Source organism: Mastomys coucha, unplaced genomic scaffold, assembly GCF_008632895.1.
Source record: "Mastomys coucha isolate ucsf_1 unplaced genomic scaffold, UCSF_Mcou_1 pScaffold12, whole genome shotgun sequence".
Classification (NCBI taxonomy): Eukaryota; Metazoa; Chordata; class Mammalia; order Rodentia; family Muridae; genus Mastomys; species Mastomys coucha.
This window is the reverse complement of record NW_022196894.1, coordinates 19,614,481-19,636,820: the sequence shown is the minus strand read 5'-3', so window position 1 is coordinate 19,636,820 and position 22,340 is coordinate 19,614,481. Positions and strand designations below refer to the sequence as shown.

Below are 22,340 nucleotides of genomic sequence, written 5' to 3'. Positions count from 1 at the left end.
GGATCCAGTGGGCCAGTCTAGAGGCAGATGAGCAGATTAGGACATTTGTTCTACGGCATCAGCAAAGAAAAGCTTGCTGCCTGGAAAGGCACTGAATCCACACTGACAGTTGAAGAAAGGTCTTGATAAAAATATCACATCATTTTTCACATCATTTCGGGAGGAAACAAGTAATAGATCACACACCTGAACCTTCTGTTCAGACGGGGAAGAGTGTGCTCATTCGGACCAGTTCAGTGTGGGTAGAGATGCGATTGGTGGTTAGTCAATTGGACTGCAGTCCAAAGGTACAGAATAAAGGCAAGTGGCCCTTTGCCTGTCATGGCATACCCCCGCTGGCCTTGGAGATCCATATCCTTATGGATCCCTGGCATGGTCCTGTACTTGCCCATCAGGGAACTCAAGATCTCAAATGGCCAATGCATACTTTGCACACCAATTCCAGTAAGTTGTGGGTGATTTTCTGCTCTAAGGCTGTAGCAAGGATCAGCCAAGAGCAATATGGTGCTCAGATGCAGGCCATGTTGTTCAGGGTAGAGGTGGAGCATGGTGGAATGTGGTATTTTGGTTTCGAGAAAAAAACATGGTATACGTGGGGCAGGGCGGGAATCTCTTAGATATTATTATTATTATTATCATCAAGACAGGGTCTCACCAAGTTGCTCTGCCTGGCTTGTATGTAGACCAGGCTAGCCTTGAAGTCACAGAGTCTGCCTGTCCCTGCCTCTCCTAGAACTAGGATTAAAGGTATGTGCCACCACACCCAGCTAGAAATATTTTTTAAAAAGAAAATCTGATGTGGGAAGGAGATCTCCAGAGAGATCTCTGGGCCCTATTCTTATTGAGGAGTTATTGGCAGTTAACAGCTACTGGGGATTCTCAATCACCCTTCTGTGGAAGTGGTCTGCTGTTTGTGTCCCTTGATCCAGTAGATGGCCATATGATACCTGGGTGGCACTAACTGGGCTAAATGAATTACCAAAACAACAATGCAAAAGTCTGAAGTTGGGAGGAGGATGGTTTAGGTGGGATATAGAGGGGTATGGATTGAATATGATCATAGATCATTGTTTATGTGGATGAAACTCTGAGAATTAAAAAATATATAATTAAAAACATTTGAGACATAAGGACATAGGGAAAAAAAAAACAGTAAACCACTGGATCAACAGGAACACATGGAAGCACGGGAGGATGTCAGGGCTACCTCCTGGGAGCTCTGACAAGCCTGTGTTAGTAACAAGGAACGCCATCACTCAGAGCAGACTAGGGGAATAATTTAGCACAATGGCCCTGAATAATCACTAGACAGTACTGACTCAAAATGACTTTAATTCCAGGATTAACTTGGTGGAACTCAAGGCTTAAAATACTCAATCTTCAAGCAGGCCACCCAAGTCACCTTAAAACATCATCTTCATTGTCCTGGGCAGAATCTTCCCCAGTCCTGCAGCTACCTCTGGACTTAGTGGTGGTGGTGGTGGGGTATGTTTTAAAGTGCACACAGGCTTCTCCATTACTGTGCTAGGCTATTACTTTAAGAGGGATTTTTACTTAGGGACATAATCTAGAAAAAAAGAGAAAAATCCAGTGCTTGATTGCAATAGAAAATGAAACTCATCTTAGTAGTCAGTCAAAAAAAAAAAAAAAAAAAAAAAAAAAAAAGCTGGCCATTCATCTTGCAGTAAGTGCTGAAGCTTGAAATCGGTCTGGCAAGGATTCTCAAAGCACCAAAGCATGGCAGCATCTAACAGCACTGAAGAATTGACTCCTGCGTTCCCTGATCTCTCCACTCGAGCTTATTCTGATAACGATAATGTTCTCGAGGAGACACAGTCAGTTTGCGTTTTCTGGATCCTACAGGGCAGGTGGGATAGAGACTTCCCTTTTAACCTTGCTTAGAATCATTTTCCCCCTGAAACCTCGTTAATCCTACCACAGAAGTGTGGGCTTCACTCCCTTCTTGATGCTACAGTGAATGACTGGAGTCAACGCCACATCCCTGGCATATTGTGGCATCCCATAACAGTGAATCCAGTTAAGGTGGCCTTAGTGTGCCACACAGGCAGGGTGGGAATGCAGAATGCTGATGAAGACTGAGGTACTGGGTGGGTTTGCTAGGAGGTGCAGGCAGAAGCTGCTCTTCAGAGCTCACTGTTATCACTAACGGTGTGCATGGGACAGACAGCTGCTCCTGCTTTGTGTGGGACAGGAAGAGTCCTAATCTAAGGAACAAGGGACCTGAGGAGGTCACAGAAGCACATCCTGTTGAGGTTGCACATGTCTCTGTTGGCCTCTCTGCTCTTCCTAATCTATGGGACTCACAAGGAAGGAGACGATGATCCAGTTTGCTGTCCACTCTTGAAATTACCTCATGAGTCCTCACAGAAACGCTGTCATGCCATCTGACCATTCAATCTCTTTTTGCCTCTTTTACAGTCCCATGATTTTATTCTAAGACACTTTAGAAAGTTTATAACTTTTGAAGCCTTTAAACTACTTGTTCATCTACTTGGTCATCTGTATATTCAGGAGCTTTTACAATCAAGTAAAAAAAAAAAAATCACAGTGTACCTGTTGGGTGTCAGGGCAGAGCACATCTCCTCAGACCATTGCTGCAGTATTCAGGAGACCAGGGAAAACACTGAGGAATGCTGGGAGCGCCAAAGGGTAGCTCCATCCCTAGCTTTCACTTAGGACCACAGAAGTCCATAATAATTCACGGTTAGCAATAAACAGTCATTGTGCTACATCATAAGCCACACCTTCTGGTCAACAGAATATTATGACAATATAAAATAAAAACAAGAATAATAATGCCATAACTTAAGCTCTTCTGTGTAGTCCTGCTACAGTTCATACAAAATGGAATAATTTAACAAAACAATACTGCCTTCTTAGTACATGTTCCTTCATCTTTCCTATGAACTAAAAATTATAGACTAAATTTTAAAACCAATGTCTCAACATAAAGTGTAAACAAAGGAGGGATCAAACATTAAAACTGGCTCTGAGTCCCTCCTGCACTTCGTTTTGGCTGACGCAGTCAGTGAGTGACACCCGGCCCAGGGGCACTGTTTCCACCAGGGTTGGAATATCTTAATACCTAACATCCTTACAGGATGCAACATCAGAATCCAGCCAGTGCAGGGCAATGCTTGGCAGAAGCCTACACTGGAGACAGGAATCGGGCCAATGTGTGTGTGTACATAAATTCTAGATGAAACACCTTTAAGCCAGGCATGGTGGTGTCCACCTGTGACCTAGTCCTCAGGGGACTGTGAGACATTTCCTGCTTCAAGCCAAGGCTCCACAAAGCACCTTGGGGTCCCTTTCATAGCCTAGGACTCTAGACACAGGAAGAATTACATGCTTTGGGGAAACTAAAGAAATTCTAATTCCTGCTTAGCATTAGCTGTTCCTTCTACAAATTTCCTAACCCAACTAAATAAAACCACAGTGATTCAGAATGAAAGCAAAAAACAAAAAACAAAAAACAAACAAAAAACCCTACCATATTTTACAGATAGCATTTAACAAAAATGCGGTGAGGGGAAGGTGATCTTTTACAAGCTGCTAACTTAGCTTTTTATGCTACAGTGATTGACAGACAGCCACCAAAGCTTCCGAGCTAGAATGAGATCATGAACAAAACAAAGATGGTTTGGGATGGGACACTGGATACACACATCCTAGCTGCCTTCTGTGTGAATCGGTGTGATTCCGGGAGGTAGACAACCTGGTCAGAGAGGGGTTGCATCGTCTTGCTTATACAGCCGAACAGAGCCATCTCGAGAAGGAATTTTTACAGGCTTGTGTCACGGATGCTCTTTTCATCTTACCCCTCTATCCCCTTCAGGATCCTTTCCCCTTCCCAGAAGTAGTGGCCAAAAGGTGGAAAGAAAGGAAGCTACCTGGGAGAAATGGCACTGCAACTGGAAGAGCTTGCTGGTCGGGGGCGTGAAAATGGCGGCACTGAACGGGAAGCATGTGCTGAGGGCGGGACCTGATGCCGCTAAAGCTCTTACTACTAGGTTCTGCTTAACGTTCAAGAAACAAAATGGCTTCCAGATGTGCAGTTATAGCTCTGTGTGGATCTTCCTCTGAGAGGAAGGAAGCACATGCCCTCCAAGGCGTTGATGTTATGAGGTCACTCAACTTCCAGGTTGGTTCCATCCTTCGCATGGACAAGCCAGTTGACCCTAAGGTGGCTGCGTTTCCTTTGGCTTGTATTTTCAATGCTCAACACGTCTTCTTACGACTCTTCAAGCATGGACAAAAGATCCGGTCCCGTGTTCAAGTGATAAGTGACACCTGGCCCCACAAATTCCAAATGTTGTTCCTAGAGAGCAACATTTCCTTATTTCTTTGTAAAGAAATTGTTGTGTCTGTATCATATATAGTTCACTCTTTACAATACAAAGTGTTAAAATGTCCAACAAAAATAAATATCAATGTTACAGTAGCTGGAGTATTCAGTACAATAGATCCCTGCCATTCTTGATTGAAATGCTCAGTGAGACGTAGTTTCATTTGGGTATTTCCCAGAGATTTGACAAGTCTCAGGTTCCTGTTGCTGTGGCTTGTTTCTGGGACTGGGCCACTCCTCCCAGACAGATGAAGGAGGGAGGAGTCTATTGCTGGAGAGGAGTCGAGAGCCCTTGTCACCAGGTGGCAGAGCTGTAGTTCTTGCTGGTCCTAACTGTGGCATCGGAACACTCTCCCTCCGAAGAGTCACAGTCCGAGTCTCCAAACTGCACGGGGTTCTGCAAAGTTCAGAGAAGAGTTCTTAGTTCTCTTCCACAGCCCTCAGTGGCAGCATGCTGAATACTTCCCAGGTGGCAGCCTCACCCCCTCTATGGCCCTCACTAAAGGTGAGCTCAACACTGCCCATGCCATAGGAGCTGACAAAGAGGAATGGGGCTGGGCCCTCTTCTTGGGCTTGCTTATGAAGAACATAGCTACATAAAGCTGGTAATGTTGATGGTGGGGGTGGCACCTGTACAAGGTCCCTACCTCCTCATCTCCATAGCATTCCAGTGCCCTAGGTACCACTTATTGAAAGTCCTTTACTTCTGTTAATCCAATCTACTCACCTGCTGAAATAGATCATTTCTCACAGATTTGATAGAAATCACACATCTTTCAGGTAAGGAGAGTGACCTTCAGAGAGGGTAAGCAACTTGCTCGAGGTCACACAGTAGGTAGAGTGACTGGGGCTTGTGTCTAGGTGGTGTGAGTCCAGGCTTTACACTTATGAGAACCATGCTCTTCTGACTCTCCAAAGGCTGTACTAGTCTACATAAGAGACAGCGCCTTCCCTTCTGTGGCAGTGTCTTCCAGAGAGAGAGGGTGTGGATGGAAGAATACTTAGTCCCTAAAAAGGACTGGAAGAGGGGGTGAGGAGGTGAGGGGTCCTGAACATTCCACGTCTCTGCCTCATTGGTGAGATACCATCCTTATCTGGGGAGCCCTGTGACTACACACTTTTGTGTATTTTGTGAAGGCAGTGTATACTTTATCTACTGAATAAAGAGTATAAAAACCCCGAGGCATGAACATACCTGTGTTGGTTTGGTTCCCTCACCCCCCTACTTGACACAAGCTAGAGTCATTTGAGAGGAGAAGACCTCAATTGAGAAAATGCTTTCATCAGACTGGCCTGTAGGCAAGTCTGTGGAGTGTTTTCTAGATTGACAATTGTCCAGCCCACTGTGGGTGGTACCACTCCCCTGGGCAGGTGGGCTTGGGCTGTACCACCACCACCACCAACAACAACAAAAAGCGCAAGCTGAGCAAGCCACAGGAAGGAAGAACCAGCAGCCTTTCTTGGGCCACTGCTTAGGTCCTGCCTCCAGGCTCCGGCTCTGCTTCAGTTCCTACCTTGGCTTCTCTCAGTGATCGTACCGTGAACTGTAAGTGAAATAAAATCTTCCTTCCCTAAGTTGCTTTTGGTCATAGTGTGCATCCCAGCAACAGAGAGCAAACTAGGAAAATACTCTAAGCGCAGAAGAACCAGAAAGGGCGGAGTGGAGTGAGGAGCGAGCGGTGCCCACCTCGTAGCCGCGCTCCTCGGCACACAGCTTGCCCAGGGACATCTGTGTCTTCACGCGCCGGACAGCACACTCCTTGTCAGACAGCCCGTCTGAGTGGGAGGAGATCTCGATGGGGGCCTCGGGTGTCTGGGACAGCAGGTCGTCCAGTGTCTCTGCCAGGCGGTCCTGCCGTCTGTTGGCGGACTCATCGGGACTGTTCGAGTGGTCACTAGTGTTGCCCTCCTCTCCATCAGACACAGAGAAGTTCTCGGAGCTAAAGGTTGAGTATGACTGGTAACTGCTAATGCAGCGGTGAGGCCTGCAAACAGGGAAAACACACAGAGGTAAGCAGAGCACGAGCCTCTCCACGCCTTGTCTGTACGGTACGATCACCACCACCACCACCACCACCAACGCCTAGAGTGACGGGCGTACGGGACCTCCTGCCCCAGAGGAAGACTAAAAGTCAAGCTTGGTAGAAAACGTTTACAGAAAGTGGAGAGGAGCTACGGACTGAATTGATTCCTCCTCAAATGCTGTAATTTATCCATCTTTCCCACATGAGGACATGGGAAGGAGGTGGCTGTCTGAAAGCTAGGACGCAAGCTGTGCCTAGTGGGATGGAATCCCCGCCACGGTGAGCTGGCTTCACAGCTGGAGAAATAAATGATCCATAAACACTCCTGTGCGTGATACTTGACTCTGGCAGCATGAACAGCCCATCTCAAGGAGGCCCACTGGAAACCGTCAGCAGCTGCAAGCAAGTACCACCCCTCCTGAAGCTGACTTCGAGTTCTTCAGTGAGACAGCAGGTCTGTACTCGGCTCCATTTCTCTGGAAATGAATCTGATAACCTGTGACTTGCTACGCAGAGGCAACTTTCAGACACGGTGACAGAAAGGCATCTGCACTTGATTCAGTTTCTGCGTATGGTGGCTGCAGATGGGCCTCTGGCTGAGCCAGGTGTAGCACATGCAGGGTCTTCCCCGTTATACTGAACACAGTCACAGGCTCCTGCGGGCCTTACCTCTGTCGTCGAGGAAATTCTACTTCACTGTCCACTTCCCCTTCCTCTTCTGAGGAGTCATCTCCACTCTGAGGAGGACAAGGAGACAAGGCCTTTATTGGTTTTAGAATCTTCCCTCTTCCCTATCCTTGCCTCTCACAGATTTAATCTTCATCCAGAGGGGTTTAGTGATACCCTGCTTATGGCCTCTTAAAACATGTCCATCCACATCTGGGTAGGGTAGTTCACAACTGGAATCCTGCCATTCAAAAGGCTGAGGCAGGTGGATGCCAACAGCTCAGGCACAGTGAGTGGTCTGGCCTACTAATTAGTCAAACTCTGTCTCAAAAACAAACAACAAACACCACAAAGCAACTTCCAGATAAAAGAAAAGACTCCCCAGTACCAAAACAGAGCAGCCCAAACCAACACATCCATATATACCTTCCATTTAGCAGCAGTATGCCCTGTTTCCATGACAACAGGCCCTTTGCCAAGTGCTAAAAGACACAGGACTTGCCCTTGCCTTCAGGAGGCAGAGGTTCCAGAGAGGAAGCCTGTGAGGTCATGGATTTGGGACACTGTCCTGTAACTGTTGCCACAAGCAGTTCTAGGGTCTTTCATAGAAATTCCACCTAGGTGCTTTTAGTTCTGCAAAGCCCAGCAAGTGCTTTCCCATTTCCATAGCAATTGTTTCATCACTAATACGACAGTGATGTCAAGACATACGGCCTTTCAACCTCAGATCGTACCCTGTTCATACTCAACTGCAGTATAGCAGTTCACTGAAGGTGCAATCACACAAATGTGTGTCATTGCTTTCCAACTTAAAAAAAAAGGTCTCTAGGCATTTTTACTGAGTCCACGTGTTGTCTGGGACAAGGGTGCTCTGGCTGAGACCACTGAGAGAGGATTGCAGGGTTCTGTGGCTGATGTGAAGGGCTGTCTAAGTGCCTGGCTGACAGCTGATCTTCCCCAAGGGAAAGATCTCATCTAACACCAAAGGCAGGAAATCAGCCACAGGTAAGATCAACTACACTGCAGTACCCTGGATTATAGAGTCTCCTGGGAGCTTAGGTGGTCCCACCCCTGAGGCAGAGGGAATGATCCAAAGGTGGAGGTAATGTACATTTTTAAAAGCCTGTTCTAAAAAATCACAATCGTACTCATTGTATTTTGACATGTTTGGGTTTTTTTGTTTGTTTGTTTTGTTTTTTGTTTTTAATAGGAAAGACAGGGAGGGAGTTGTCCTAATTGCCAAGATGAGCAGTTATATTAGAAACACCCACTGAAGTGCATCTTGGGAAAGAGAAGCTGAGCAGCTGTGGGGTGTGCAGTTCCAACAAAGCTGAACGTGCTGTGTGTTCTAGGGCCTGCAGAGCCATAGATGACATCAAAATGGCAGTAAGGTCACTCAAAGGAAAATGTGATGTAGAATGACTAAGAGATGGGTTTCTTTTGAGATTGATCAACATGTCTTTTAAGACAATTTTAATTGGCTGTTGAGATGGTTATAGAATAATGTAGATAAAAAGCGTTGAACTAGGTCAAGGCTGGCAAAAGGCTGGGGGCAAAGGCATCTGCCATCAAAAAAACCAAGATGGGTATGGTAATGTATTGTAGTGACAACTCAAACATATTGTAAGAATGTGCTTTCATTTTTAATCTCAGGTATAGGGATGTGGGGCTGCTTTGGACTGTCTGCAGCAGCTGACTATGATTTGCCTCATGCTCTAGCAGAAGCATGGTTTTACCAGCTACAGATAATTTTTGCAATTGTATGACACTTGGAATCCTGGGAACTTTTCAGAGGGCATATAAATGCTAGAGCCCCATAGGTGGGGTTGGTGGTTGGTGGTCTTTCAGCGAGAGGGTTGATTGTGGTTTGTTGTTAGTAGTTGTACTCAAAGAGGAAACAAGAGGAGAGAAATTAGATTCAGGGATTTTCCTAATTTCTTTCCTCCCTGTCCTGTTTCTTCCTAAATAGTGTTAGGAGATGAAACTGGAGGGGGACAGACAAAGGGTGGGAAAAAGAATCCACAAAGTAGCAAAGACCATGTACAGTGTATGTTACAATCCTAGCACGTAGGAGACTGAGACAGGAGAATTCTGAGTGTGAGACCAGCTTGAGTTATATAAAAAGATTCTGTCCTCCCAACCCCCAGCTGCCCCCCCCCAACCCAAACAAACCAGACCAAATCAATCAACTGACCAGCCATCCATCCTGTCAAGTTTAAATGGAAGGACTCTATGTTACTGGCTACAGGAGTTGGGGGTTGGGGGGGAGGCTGCAGAATGAATTAGCTCATATCAAGTGTACCACCTGACAGCACACATGAACCTCGGCTCGGGCAGCAGCAGCAGCCATGTGTGGACAGAAACACAGATCTGAGATAGTACGTAGTCCTCAACTTCAGCTCCTCTCCCATGAAGTATCCAGCTGACCAAACACACTTGGCTTTCCTTCCCTTTTCTCCACAATGACAATGAGCTAAAGCAATATTCAGAATTACATGTTTACTGTGTTCCAAATACTTCTCACAATAATCTTTGTTGGAAAGCTTAGCAAGACAATATGACTTTTTAAGCAGGTTGTACTCCAGTGCTTTTCTAGACACGACTTGACTAATTCACGTAGTCTTCAAATCAAGAAGCATTGCTGAGTCCAGACAGTGGCAGGTTCACAGAGGTGCTAGGCGGACCACCCTCACTTTGCTTAGGGTCTCTAGCACCACAGAGGAGTGCCAGGCAGCCAGTGAAGGAGACCAACAGTTTACAATTTAGAACTAGTGGAGTCAAGATGGTTGTTAATATTTTCTAAAGAATAATGTAAAGACCATTAGTGCCAAGAGGGGATTAAAAGCACAAGTTTTAAAGGGCTGGGTACCCTTTAAATGGATGCAGGAAATGCTGGACGAGAGTTTGTTGTGTGACGTCTTCAAGGTTGTGTTTGCTATATGGCGCACCAGGAACCTCCATTTCCTAAACTTTCTTGTGACACTGTGCAAGACTGGAGTTCTACGACAATAGTTTCCAAACATGTTGACTGTGTATCTTTAAAATATGGTTATCCCTGTCTCCCAGTTCAGGAATCCCCCACATGAACTCCCTGGCCCACCACTGAAGTGCTGTGGAGGGAAAGCTTTTCCTAACGCACACTCTCTCCCTAAACTCATACCTTTAAATGACATCCTTCAATGTCAGAGACAGTCTGTTCTTGTTAAACCTTACCTTCTGAAGGGGCCGTGTCTTCTGAGGTAGCATTGGGGGTGTGAATTGATGAGAAATATCAGACTGACAGCCATTGAATCCATTTGCCTCCATTCTCTCAGAGCCTTGGGCATTTCCTGAAAGAGGATTGTGTGCTGGTGAACTGGACCGGTCTGGGCTCCTCCCCACGGGCTCAGAAGTGGGAACATCTAAAGACCCAGAATGTTCTGGCCTGCTCTGGAAACAGGGATCATAGGGTTCAGTCTGACAACAGCCCCAGGGTCCAATTTGGTCTTGGTCAAGTTCAGAATTTCTCCAGCAATCTGCTGCCATGGCCGTGGAGATGAGGTCGGGGCTAGAGCCAGGCATCTGTCTTTGAGCATGGTTGCTGAGTGGACTCCGCAGGGCTGCTGCTGGGCCAAAGTACCTCAGGTTATTGGCGCAGGCTGCAATGTCCTGCCCATGTGCATTGAGTCTGGAATGGTGGCTCTGAGGCAGGGCAGGAGGGAGTTGCTGGTATTGCTGCTGGAGAGGATTATGTTGATGGACAGAAGCACACTGGGCCTGAGTGTGGTGTAGGTAGGTGGGGTGGGGTAAATTTTCCTGGGCGGGCTGGGTTTTCAAGATTGCTGAGAAGTCGCTATGGCTGCCTCTACTGTTCCCTCGGCGGTGACGAGGTTTGCTTCGGTACCGGCTCCTGCTACTTGTGGTGGATATTTTGGGACTTCCAGACAGAGGGGATGCAGTGGGAACCACTTCTGTACTAGGAATGCCTTCAGATCGCAACAGGTCTGGCCTGGGAAGGAGAACAGATTTGTTTCTCAAACACATCAAACATGCTTAACATTGAGGTAAAATATGCCAAGCTTTACAATACTTTATAAATTCACAATGCTGGGGGTCAAATCCAGTGTCTTGCACTCTACTGGTCAGATAGCCCTACAACCTTTGTTGTTATTGTATGTATGTTTGTTTGGGCTAGTGTCTTACTCAGTAGCCCCAGGTTTCTTTCAGACTTGTGGCAGTTTTCACAAGTTTGCTTTAGCCTCCCAAGTCCTGGAGCTATCAGAGTGGGCCACCTTCCTGTTTCACAGACCCTTTCAGTCAGCACTCAAAGACACGGGGATTTTATCCACTGGAGACAACAGATGGACACAAGAGAGCTGTTTAACGTTGGATGTTTAAAAACAGCAAAAAGCTGTGAAATAATCTAAATGTCCACTGACAGTGATTTCTTATTTATAATTTTTTAATTAAACTATTTAAATTAAATTAAATTAATTATTATTGTGGGAAGTATATGTGGTTGGTGTGTGTGTGTGTGTGTGTGTGTGTTCCACATTGAATGTATAAAGGCCAAAGGACAACAATGGGGGAGTTGGTTCCATCATGACATCTGGGTATTGAACTCAGAACATCCGGTTTGTGCTCTTTCATCAGTTAAGCTGTCCTACTGGCAGCTTTTATTTCTCTGGATTCTGAGTCACTAAATTATGCACTCATTCCTTAGAATTCTGTCCCACAAGGTCCTTAATGTCTTCCTTGTGATCTTGACTGTTAGCTTAGTACTGGCACGGCAAGGTTCGGGCAATGGGAGTGTGCTCACATCAGACATCAGTCTAATGATGCACCTGGCATGCTGTCCATCACAAGGAAGGGTATAGTACCAGAACAAACCTCAGGCTCAATAGGCAAGGTCTAAAAGGTTCAAGGATTTGGCCTGGGCATGGCCATGGAAGGAGGAGACTATGTTTTACCCATCCTTGCATATGACCGGTTCTAGCAGGGAGTCCTGTTTACTGCAGGTACTCAATAATCCTAAAGGCCGGCAGGAAAGGAGGGGTCAGAGAGGGAAGGGGACCCCCGAAGTTAGGCAGAGGCAGCAAAAGAAGGCTGCGGAGAAGCGACTGTGGACTTGTGCTTCTTCCTCTCTCCTGAGACTGGGTCCCTAGACAGAGCTGGCCTTGATCTTTACTGAGGATGACCTTGGGGTGAATCATCCTGCTTCTACCTCTCGAATGCTGCAATCGCAGGCATGTGTCACTGTGCCCTGTTTATACCATGCTGGGATCCGAATCTGGGACTTGGTGAGTGTTCTAAGAGCACTCTACCAACTGGGTCATGTCTGCAACCTAACGGTCTACTTTTATCCTAATGGGAGGAAGCCTCACTCGATGTGTTCAAGTGCCTACAGGACGCGCCTTGAAGGTCACATGCAGGAGGAAGCCAGAGCATAGAAGTAGACCTCAGCCCACAGGTAGACAAGCGGTTCCTGAGCAGTGCTCCGTGTTTGAGACCAGACAAGACACAAAGCAAGAGGAACTTTTAGGGCTGGAAGGTTATAAAACATTCCTTTTATAAACAGCAGAAATACTCTCTTGGCTAAGTATGAGACACTGGATGTGGTGGCCCTGGTTGAAGAGGGCAGGCAGCAGCCCTTCTGCATGCTGCCATAGTCCTTCCTAATTCAACTGAGGTGACAGAGACAGCACTGTGCCAGCCCCGGAGCACACTAGACAGTGTGGCTGGTCAGCTTGTGCTGTAGAGAGGACCTGGGTGAAAGGTTCAAGGGCTTCTGCTGAGACAAGGGCTGGGTTACTCCAGGGCTGGGTTAGCATGTACTTGCATGATAACAGGCTGTGGGGGTATCCAAAGGAGAATTGAAGAGAGAGTGTCCCAAGTTAGGAGACATGCAAACCCCACAGAGGGGGGGGCGTGTAAAATTCCTCACGTATGTAAAGTGCCTGGCTCACAGGATTACATCAATTACATCAGGACTTCAGATTGCCATTGGGTATCACAGTGGTGTTTGTAAGAATTGAGCAAACAGGGACACCTCATAAAAATACCAAGGGGCAAGGAATGTCCACTAAGCCTAAAGACAGAGCTTCATAAGGGTTTACCGAGCAAACATCAGTCCCCAGGAGATGCCCTAATTGCGGGGAGTAATGCCCAGTTCCAGGAAACGCCCCCAGTAAGGGACAGATCTCCCCCCACCCCTCCTACGTGCAATCGGTATCTCCCCCTCACCTGGAGCACAGAGGTCAATGGAAACAAAAAACAATGGGCTCCACCAATGGGAGATAACCAACTCATGCTGTAAACCTATGTACTGGGAAGGTATAAAAAGTGTGTGCTTTTGTTCCTGGGGGTTGCCTTTGCTCTGAATGCAAGATGACCCCAGTATACCGGCTCAATAAAAACCTCATGCAATTTGCAGCAATCTCCCTCCTGATTCTTCTCGAGTGGGACACCCACGCTGAATTTAACAGTGTGGCTTGTCATCACCAAGAAGAGCTGATTCTTTGATTCCAGGGCACAGTTCTTTCCCACCTCAGGCTTCTCTTTCAGACAGACTTCTATACACTTACTGAAGTCTATGGGAAACAGGTTGGAAGGATCCTACTACGAAACTATGGCGTCCAATCTTGGTTGTCAGTTTGGCATATCATCCCACGAGGGACTCTTAATTGAAGATTGCCTCCATTAGATTTACCTGAGGGTATAAAACTGTGAGGTATTGTTCTAATTGTTAATGTAGAGGAGCCCAGCCTACTGTGGGCATTCCTAGACAAGTGAGTGACCTGGGCTGTGTAAGCAAGGGACAACTGACTGTGAGCCTAGGGACAATTCTTGTCTAAATGGTAAGTTGGAATTTAGACTCCAGATGTTGACTGATGGGAAACAGCCTGGGAGGATCTGCTCTTTTCTCTCCTTTCTTTTCTCTCTGACCTCTCTTCCAAGGTCTCTGAGAATCCCCGACTTGGAAATGAAGGAACTACCTAAATAATCTAACACTTCCACCTCTGAAGGTGACTCACAGCAGTGCCTTGCAGGCTGCCTGCCCTGGGTTTGGCTCTTGGGTTCACTTACTAAGCAGCTACTAGTGACTCTGAAACAATTTTCACGGCCAGCATAAAAGCGAACATCGATTCGGAGTTTTAACTCACACGGTCCCTTTTGCTTCCTGGACACACTTGGTCTTAAAACTGTGGGCAGAGAAGAGTTGGTGGGTGGGCCGCCCCTAATTAGTACCACAAAAGGATAAGCGAGGGTTGTGCCAGCTGCTCCTCTCAGCAGCTTCTCAGCCAGTGAGCCGAAGATGGTCAGGAGGTAAGTAGATAGAAGCCCGGACTTAGTTCATGGTGTGTGTGGTCGTTAAAAGTTAGGACTACAGGGTTCTGTGCTAGAATGTCCACTTTTCCACAGCCTTCTTAGCACTCAGGAAATAAAGCAACAGCTGACAAGGGGGACTTCATGCAGTTAAGGTGTCTCCACAAAGCAGGACACAAGGCAACAGAGTGAAGCTTTCAGAATGGGGTACCATAGATCTGACAGGGGTCAGTGTGGAGAAAAAGAAAAAGCCCCCAAACAAACAGGAAATGACCAAATAAAAGAACTAGGCTAATGAGCTGAATAGAATACTTCAAAGGAAGAATTACAAATGGCCAGGCCTGGGGAAATGGCTCCATCAGCAAGGTGCCCGCCACATAAGCCTGAGGAAATGAGTTTGATCCTCAGCACCCTTGTTTAAAAAAAAAAAAAAAAAGAACCTCAGCTTCGAGTGGGGTTTGAGGGGGGTAGGGAGAAGAAGAAGGCTGAGTCAGGGAGATTCAGCCTGGCCTATTTAGTGAGCTCTAGGCCAGTGTGAAACCCTGTTTCAAAACAAACAAACAAACCAACCAACAAACACCAAACCCCTCAAAAACCAATGTCGATGTCATGAGTAACAACAATCAAGAGTGACCTCTCCTCTCTGTATGTGCATATATGTGCAGCTGAACACATGCGCACATCTGTACACACCCACACCCACACAAATTGAAAGTACTTTGTTATTGAAGTTTCTTCTCACCTCAGTCAGTGACTCACATCAAGAAAAACAAATGACAGCCAGTGCTGGCCAGGATGTGAGGAGGAACTTATTTACCGCTGGCGTGAGTGTAAACTGGAACTGCCACTGTGGAGATCAAGGGGATCCTCAAAGAGCTAGAGCTAGAGTCACCACATGACCAGTTTTACCACTCCTGTGGAAATACCTGCTGGACTGCGTGCCCTACTTCAGAGAATCACGTACATACATGTTTACTATAGCCTCGTCAGCCATCTACAGAACAGAGGGTAATGGAAATGAGGTACATGTGCATAACAAGTTTATTCAGCTGTAAAGAAAAATGAAATTATGGAAAATTCAGGAAAATAGATTGATCTGAAAACTATTAAGGTAACCCAGGCTCAAACACAAATACCCCATGTTCTCTATCATGTGTGGATCCCAGCTTCAGATGTAGAGACATGTCTTTATGTGCCAAGTGAGCATATGCAGAGGTCAGGAAAGTAGGAAGAGGCCCTGGAGGGCCAGGGCTAGGGCTTTTGGGGAGGAGAGGACGGGACTAGGGTAGAAGGGTTTAAGCAGGGATGAGGAGCAGGAATATGGGAGGTGGGGAAGAAGAGAGAGGTAGGGTCAACAAGATCTAAGCATGTATGAAGAATATGCCATAAAACCCCTGCTACCTTTTTTTTTTTTTTGAGACAGGGTTTCTCTGTGTAGCCCTGACTGTCCTGGAACTCACTCTGTAGACCAGGCTGGCCTTGAACTCAGAAATCCGCCTGCCTCTCCCTCCCAAGTGCTGGGATTAAAGGCATGCACCACCATCGCCTGGCCCTGCTACTTTTTTTTTTAAACTAATTTATTTATTATTATAAGTAAGTACACTGTAGCCGTCTTCAGACACACCAGAAGAGGGCGTCAGATCTCATTACAGATAGTTGTGAGCTACCATGTGGTTGTTGGGATTTGAACTCAGGACCTTTGGAAGAGCAGCCACTGCTCTTAACCGTTGAGACATCTCTCCAGCCCACCTCTGCTATTTTCTTATTTGTACTTAAAAGTTAAAAACACATTCTTGGCCAGTGTTTTCCCCTTCCTGTTTTCTTACTGCATTTGGTTCAAGTCTTACAAACTCAGGCTTGGGACATCCTCTCCTTCCGCTAACCTGTCTGGGATGGAGCCAGTTCTTTGGCATGGGAGAATTATATATAGCTCAATAGCATTTGGTGATTCTGAAAGGAGTGAAAGGTATTTTAAGATATTTTCAAAGGTGCTAGGCATTGAACTTGGGCTCCAAGCATCCTAAGCCTACCTTCTACAGAGATGTATCTCTACTCTTTAATACTGAGATTAAACCAATATAAGGCAAAAGAGGAAAGAAACCAGGCAGTGGTGGTGCACACCTTTAATCCCAGCACTTGAGGGGCAGAGGCAGAGGCAGAGGCAGGTAAGTCTGTAAGTCTGAGGCCAGCCTGTTCTACAGAGTAAGTTCCAAGTCAGTCAGGGCTACACAGAGAAACCCTGTCTCGAAAAACCAACCAACCAACCAACTAGCCAACTGTCCATCCAACCAATAAGCAAAGTAAATGGGGGAAGGAGTGATCTCTTAAAAGTCAAACCCTGATTTTGAACGCCAGTGCCCTAAAGATGATTCCATGTTATTCAAATTTCACAGATGGGTGTGATCAAACACATTTGTTACTACCCTAGCTACTTAAGAGTTTGAGGCAGGAGGACATTGAGTTTGAGGTCAGTCTGGGAAACAGCAGAAGAAGATGGAGGAGTGGGAGGAAGAAGAGGAGGAAGAAGATGAAGGAGAAGAACAAATAATAACAACAACAACAAAGTAAACATACTGCTAAAAATGCACAGATCACTGTGTCAAAACCAAGAACTGGACTGCTCAGGTCTGTTTTACCCATGAGGATCCTGGTGTTGAAAGAGGCAGAGCGACATGGCTGGATGCCAACCCAGGTCTGCCTGTCCTTGTTATGTGCTTCTCTTCCCTGTATGTGGTGCTAAGACAAAGTGCCTCAAGTAGTAAAAGTGCGACCTCTGGGGTCTGTGCCATGATCTCTCTCATCTTCCTGTGTGGTTTCAGCTGCAGCCCAGTATGCAGCTGGTGAGCTACAAAACAGCCACCTCCATCTCCCTGCCACCCCCGCACACTCTGAGACCACCTTTCCCGGGTGTCCTGATGGGTGGACACAGTGGGCTCACCGCTTCGTCTGCACCCCGGCCTTGTGAGGGACACCCTTCCTTTTCATGAGCTTCTCCATGGCATTCGGGTGGATGATTGGACGCACGGGGTGTCGTTTGTAGGTTCCAGGGTACTTCTTTTCCACTGCTTGCTCTCGCCTGTGGGACAAAGGAAAAAAGACACTCCTTGGTTTTGGTAGAAGGAAGGCAGTCCAGAGATTGATCGAAGATGGCGGCTGTGGAACTAGATCCCCACCTACAGGAGAGGAAGAATCAGAATCTAATAAGGGGTTGCTAGCCAGAGCACTATATTAAGTAAGCATCCTCCACAGAACAGGTGGACGCTGGGGATATGGCTCAGTGGTTAAGGGCAGTAGCTGCTCTTCAGAGGACCTGAGTTCAATTCCTAGCACCCATGTCAGGCTCAGGCAGTTCACAACTGTCTGTAACTCCAGATCCAACGGGCCATAGCACTAAACAGAGCTCTCAAATGGATAAGAAACATTTTTAAGGAATGTTCAATACCCTTAAACATCAGGAAAATGCAAATAAAAACCACTTTGAAATTTCATCTTACCCTAGTTAGAACAGTTAAGGTTACCACCCTCCTGAACAAACGCTGGCAAATGCTGGCGTCGACGTGGGGAAAGAGGGTCACTTATTCACTGCTAGGTGAGTGTACACTGGTGCAGTCACCATGGAAACCAGTGTGCCATTTCCTCAAGCCAGAAATAGATCTATCATGCGACTCAGCTATGCTACTCTTGGTCACATCCACGAAGCACTCCGTATCCTGCTATAGAGATATCCACTCATCCATGCACAGTGCTGTATCAGTCACAGCAGTAAGGAAGTAGAAACAGCTCAGGTGTCCGAGAATCAATGAATGCATAATGAAAAGGTGATGCATTTACACAATGAAATACTATTCAGCTATTAAGGAAAAACAAAATAGGGCTGGAGACATGGCTGAGCTGTTAAGAGCAGTGGCTGCTCTAGAAATCTGGGTTTGATTTCCAACGTCCACAGGCAGTTCACAGCCATCTGTAACTGCAGTCCAATGGATCTGATGTCCTCTTCTGTCCTCTGTGGGTACTGCATACACATGGTGTACAGACACAGATGCAGGCAAAATAACCATCATATACAAACAAGTTTTTAAAAAGAAAATAAAATAGAAAAATTTCAAAATTGTTAGATAGGTGTGTTTATAATAATAAATAATAATATAAATAATAAACTATAGAAGTCAGGAAAACACTGAATGGTGCAGCCCAGTGGGGGGCTTTAAAGGGAGAGGAGATGGGTATAAATCAGTAGTAGAAAAGCTTGAAGAGGATGAATGGTACAGAAGGGGTTAAATTGGCATGGGGGGGGATGGGAAAGCCGGGTAGAGGAGGGGATATGGAAAGGGATTTAAAAAATCTCTAGAAACTTCTCAAAACAATTAAATGAAAACCTATCACATATACATGTACACACACACACACACACACACACACACATATACGGGGGAAGGGAGGGGGACTCTAGAAAGGTTCACTAGATGCCATGCGCTAACAAATAAAAGACCACTTTTATAGTCTGGAGCCAATGCTCTTGGCTATCCTCCAGAACTTGACAATAAGACCCCATTGCTGAAGATCTTGTATCTGAATTATATAGCACGGGAACATTAAGCTGGAACTGACTGGGAAGCCCTATTGCTACTGGGTCTCTTTCGTAGTGCTGGATGGGCCTACATAGGCTACTGGTGGAGGAAAGTATCGATCTTACCCACTGTGAACCCCGAATCCTACAATAATGACCATCCTGGTGAGGCACGCTCACTGGTGCAGTAGTGGCACAAACAGCATATGGGCAATAACCGCTTTCTTATTTGGCTTTAGATGAAGCCCACAGCAGTCATCATTTTCAGGCTAAACTAGAACAGGCCTCAAAGGAGAACCTCCTACTATTCTACAGAGTGGACACAGTATCAAATCGACTCCTATTGACTTCTCTTTATACCTTTGAATTTATGCATCTCTCTACCCTCATCTGAGAAGCTTCTGCTTGAAGTAGGTAGTGATTAAAACAGAGACCTGCAGTGGGCCAAGATGCGGAGAATAAGAGGCTGCTGTGATATGCTCCCTGCAGGGAACATAAACACGGTGCCCTCTCCTCCCAAATCCTCAGAGCTCATGGCAGAAGGACTGTAGGAGCCAGAGGTGCTGAACAGACACAAGGGAACAGCATCCTCTGGAGACAGCAGGACAGTCACACACATGAATTTAAGGTGGGTCTGAGAGCATGCACCAGCCCTGTGCAAGCTCAAACCAAAACCTAGCAGGGAGAGTCTGACGTGTAGTCCCATCCCTAAGCCAAGGACCTGCTGCCTGGTAGCTGCTCAGGGAGGGAGAGCTGGCTTTCTTTTATATTGGCCATAGGGGGCGTAAAGTGGATGGGTGGGGAGGTGTGTGTGTTGGGGAATTTGGGAAGAGATGGGTAGGGCTGATTATGGTCAAAACTCAGCTCGTTCTATGAAAATTCTCAAATAAACTGATTTGAAAAATGCTTCAAGTAGAAAAGAGGTCCTATTCATATTAATACATATAAAATTATAAATAAAATGCGTATAGTAAACTATCTTTTAGACAGAGAGGGGCGTGGTCAGTGCAGAGTATCTTCATTTGCCCACAGGTTCTGGTCACACTTAACAGATACCAGCTCGTTGTACAACCAGGCTGCTACTCAAGTTTAGGCAAACAAACTGAAGATACTGAATTTAAATTAACTCAACTTTATTCTGCTCTTAGTTTAAACTCAGGCATTATCCTTCTCTTCTCCAATGTGATAAAGGACAGAAGTTTTGCTTATTTGGGGTCAAGACCCCCTGGTCATTGTCAAGTTCTGGAAGGTAGCCAAGAGCATCGGCTCCAGACTATAAAAATCGTCTTTTGTACCAACAGGGATCCCTTGCACAGTTTCCAGCAGGACTTTACTCCCTAAAGGTCAGTAAGTCTGCTTATCCACGCTAAGTTCTGCTGAAAATGAAGCCCTTCTCTGAACCACGTGGCAGAGTGAAGTACACATGCTAGCCCAGTGAGTGCGCTGCATCAGACCTGCAGCAACTCTCGATTATCTGCCTCACCCAAGTCCTTAAGGGATGTTGACTAAGTAACTAAAACATCTGCATGTCCACTGTAGCGGCCCCACGCAGCAGCCACGCGTCCTGTTCACTGACAGACTCCAGATAGCAGACTGGTCCTGGGCTGAGTACATACTTAAGGAGCTCCTTCTCCCGCATCTCTAGCTGCAGCATGATGGCGCTCAGCTCCATGTACAGATTGTTAGCGCGTTCGAGCTTTCTCTCGTAGTGCTCCCGAATATCCAGAGCATGTCTGTCAATGAAAACACAGCATGAGCAAGACTGAGGCAAACAAGCGACAGTGCTAGTGACATGCGCAGTGGCTTGCTTCAAAGCACTAGGCCAAAGGAAATCTGAGCTGTGCACTTTATTCCAAGCTCCCACCCCCAGCCATACAGAGAGCCAGGTGGACCACAGATAAAGTAAGAATACAGCCTGTGTGCACAGAATAGTCTTCACTTGTGCCCGATCAATATCATATAGCATCCTCATACGTTAATGGAAAGAATTTAAAGCTACCACGAGGACCACATGCTTATCCTTGCACGGAGCTTATCTGGGTTGATGTGGTCTCAGTGCTTCCCTCAGATTCAAATGTAAAACCTTTACCCATAAGGTGACGGTGGTGCTGGAGGAGGCAACAGGGAGCTATTAGGGAGAACCCTTTGTTTCTCCACCATGTGAGGACACATGTGGGTGCCATGATATGATAATGATATGATAATCTTTACCGGATACTGTGTTTCCTGGTGCTTTGCTGTTAAGCTGCTCCACCTCCAGAACCACAAGGAGTACATTTATTTCTTCTGTTTATAAATTGCTAAATCTATGGCATTTTTTGTTATAGAGACTTATCTGCTTAATACAGTGGAGGCCAGGAACTAGAGTTTATAAACTCTTGGCCTCCAAAGGCACTGAGAACAGTGGAAGTGCTCTAAGAATCTCTGTTGTAAAGGATTCTAACGGAGGAAAACAGTTGAAAGGAGGTAAAGAGTTATACATGAAGGTGTACACACACCACGTTCGGTGTCCGTGTGGTTATACATGAAGGTAGCTACGTGTGTGGGTGTACACACACCATCGTGTCCATGTGGTTATACATGAAGGTAGCTATGTGTGTGGGTGTACATACTCCATGGTGTCCTCGTGGAGGTCCTAGATCAACCGCACCTGTTGATCCTCACCTAATGTATGCTGGGGGCTCTGTTTGCCTCTGCACTGCACACCCCAAGCTGGTTGGCCCACAAGCTTCTGGGAGTCTCCTGTCACTGCCTCCATCTTGTCCCAGGAGCTCTTGGATCACAGACAACTGCCATGCCCTGCTTTGTATGGGCTCTGGGAATTCAGTTCCTCATACTCCTTTGGCAAGACCTTGTCACTGAGCCATCTCTAACGGCAGGGCAAGTTTTTATTGTTCATATATTATTTTTTTAACTGATAGAAAAGTTGTATGTATGTATGAAGAACCAAGTGATATTTTGATATATGTATTTGCTGTACAGTGTTCAAATCAGGGGCTAGAGAGATGGTTCAGCAGATAAATGCATGGACTGCTCTTCTAGAGGACTGGAGTTCAGTTCCTGGTACCCTATCAGGTGGCTTACAACCACTTGCATTCCAGAGCATTGGATACCCCTGGCCGCTGTGGGCGTCCCCACTCATGTGGTCATACACAGCCACAAATATAATTTAAAATAAAAAAAGTAGAAAAAATCAGGGTAACCATGGCAATCTCCTCCAGAAATGATCGTTTCTTTATGTTGGCAATATTCCAAATCCTTTCTTCTAGCTTCTTTAATTAAAAATTAAAAAAACAAAACAAAACCCCAAAACCAAACAAACCCAAAGTTAAGTGTGGTGGCTCAGGCCATCTTGTACCCAGGAGGCAGAGGAAGGCAGATCTCTGTGATTTCTAGCATTTCTTTTTTT

The 22,340-nt window shown here is 46.2% G+C and overlaps 1 protein-coding gene across 5 annotated transcripts in view; it reads right to left on the bottom strand.

Moving 5' to 3' along the window:
- Positions 1-273: 273 nt before the first annotated feature.
- The window catches only part of Map3k13 (mitogen-activated protein kinase kinase kinase 13), a 160,895-nt gene continuing 138,828 nt past the window's right edge, over positions 274-22,340 (bottom strand). For all 5 annotated transcript variants that reach the window (XM_031363503.1, XM_031363504.1, XM_031363502.1 and 2 more), the window contains 6 exons: positions 20,548-20,664; positions 17,303-17,440; positions 10,273-11,047; positions 7,063-7,130; positions 6,057-6,354; positions 274-4,766 (listed from right to left, as the gene is read on the bottom strand). In XM_031363503.1, the coding sequence (XP_031219363.1) occupies positions 4,665-4,766; positions 6,057-6,354; positions 7,063-7,130; positions 10,273-11,047; positions 17,303-17,440; positions 20,548-20,664 (1,498 nt within the window). In that variant the 3' untranslated portion in view covers positions 274-4,664. The remainder of the gene's footprint in view (positions 4,767-6,056; positions 6,355-7,062; positions 7,131-10,272; positions 11,048-17,302; positions 17,441-20,547; positions 20,665-22,340) is intronic.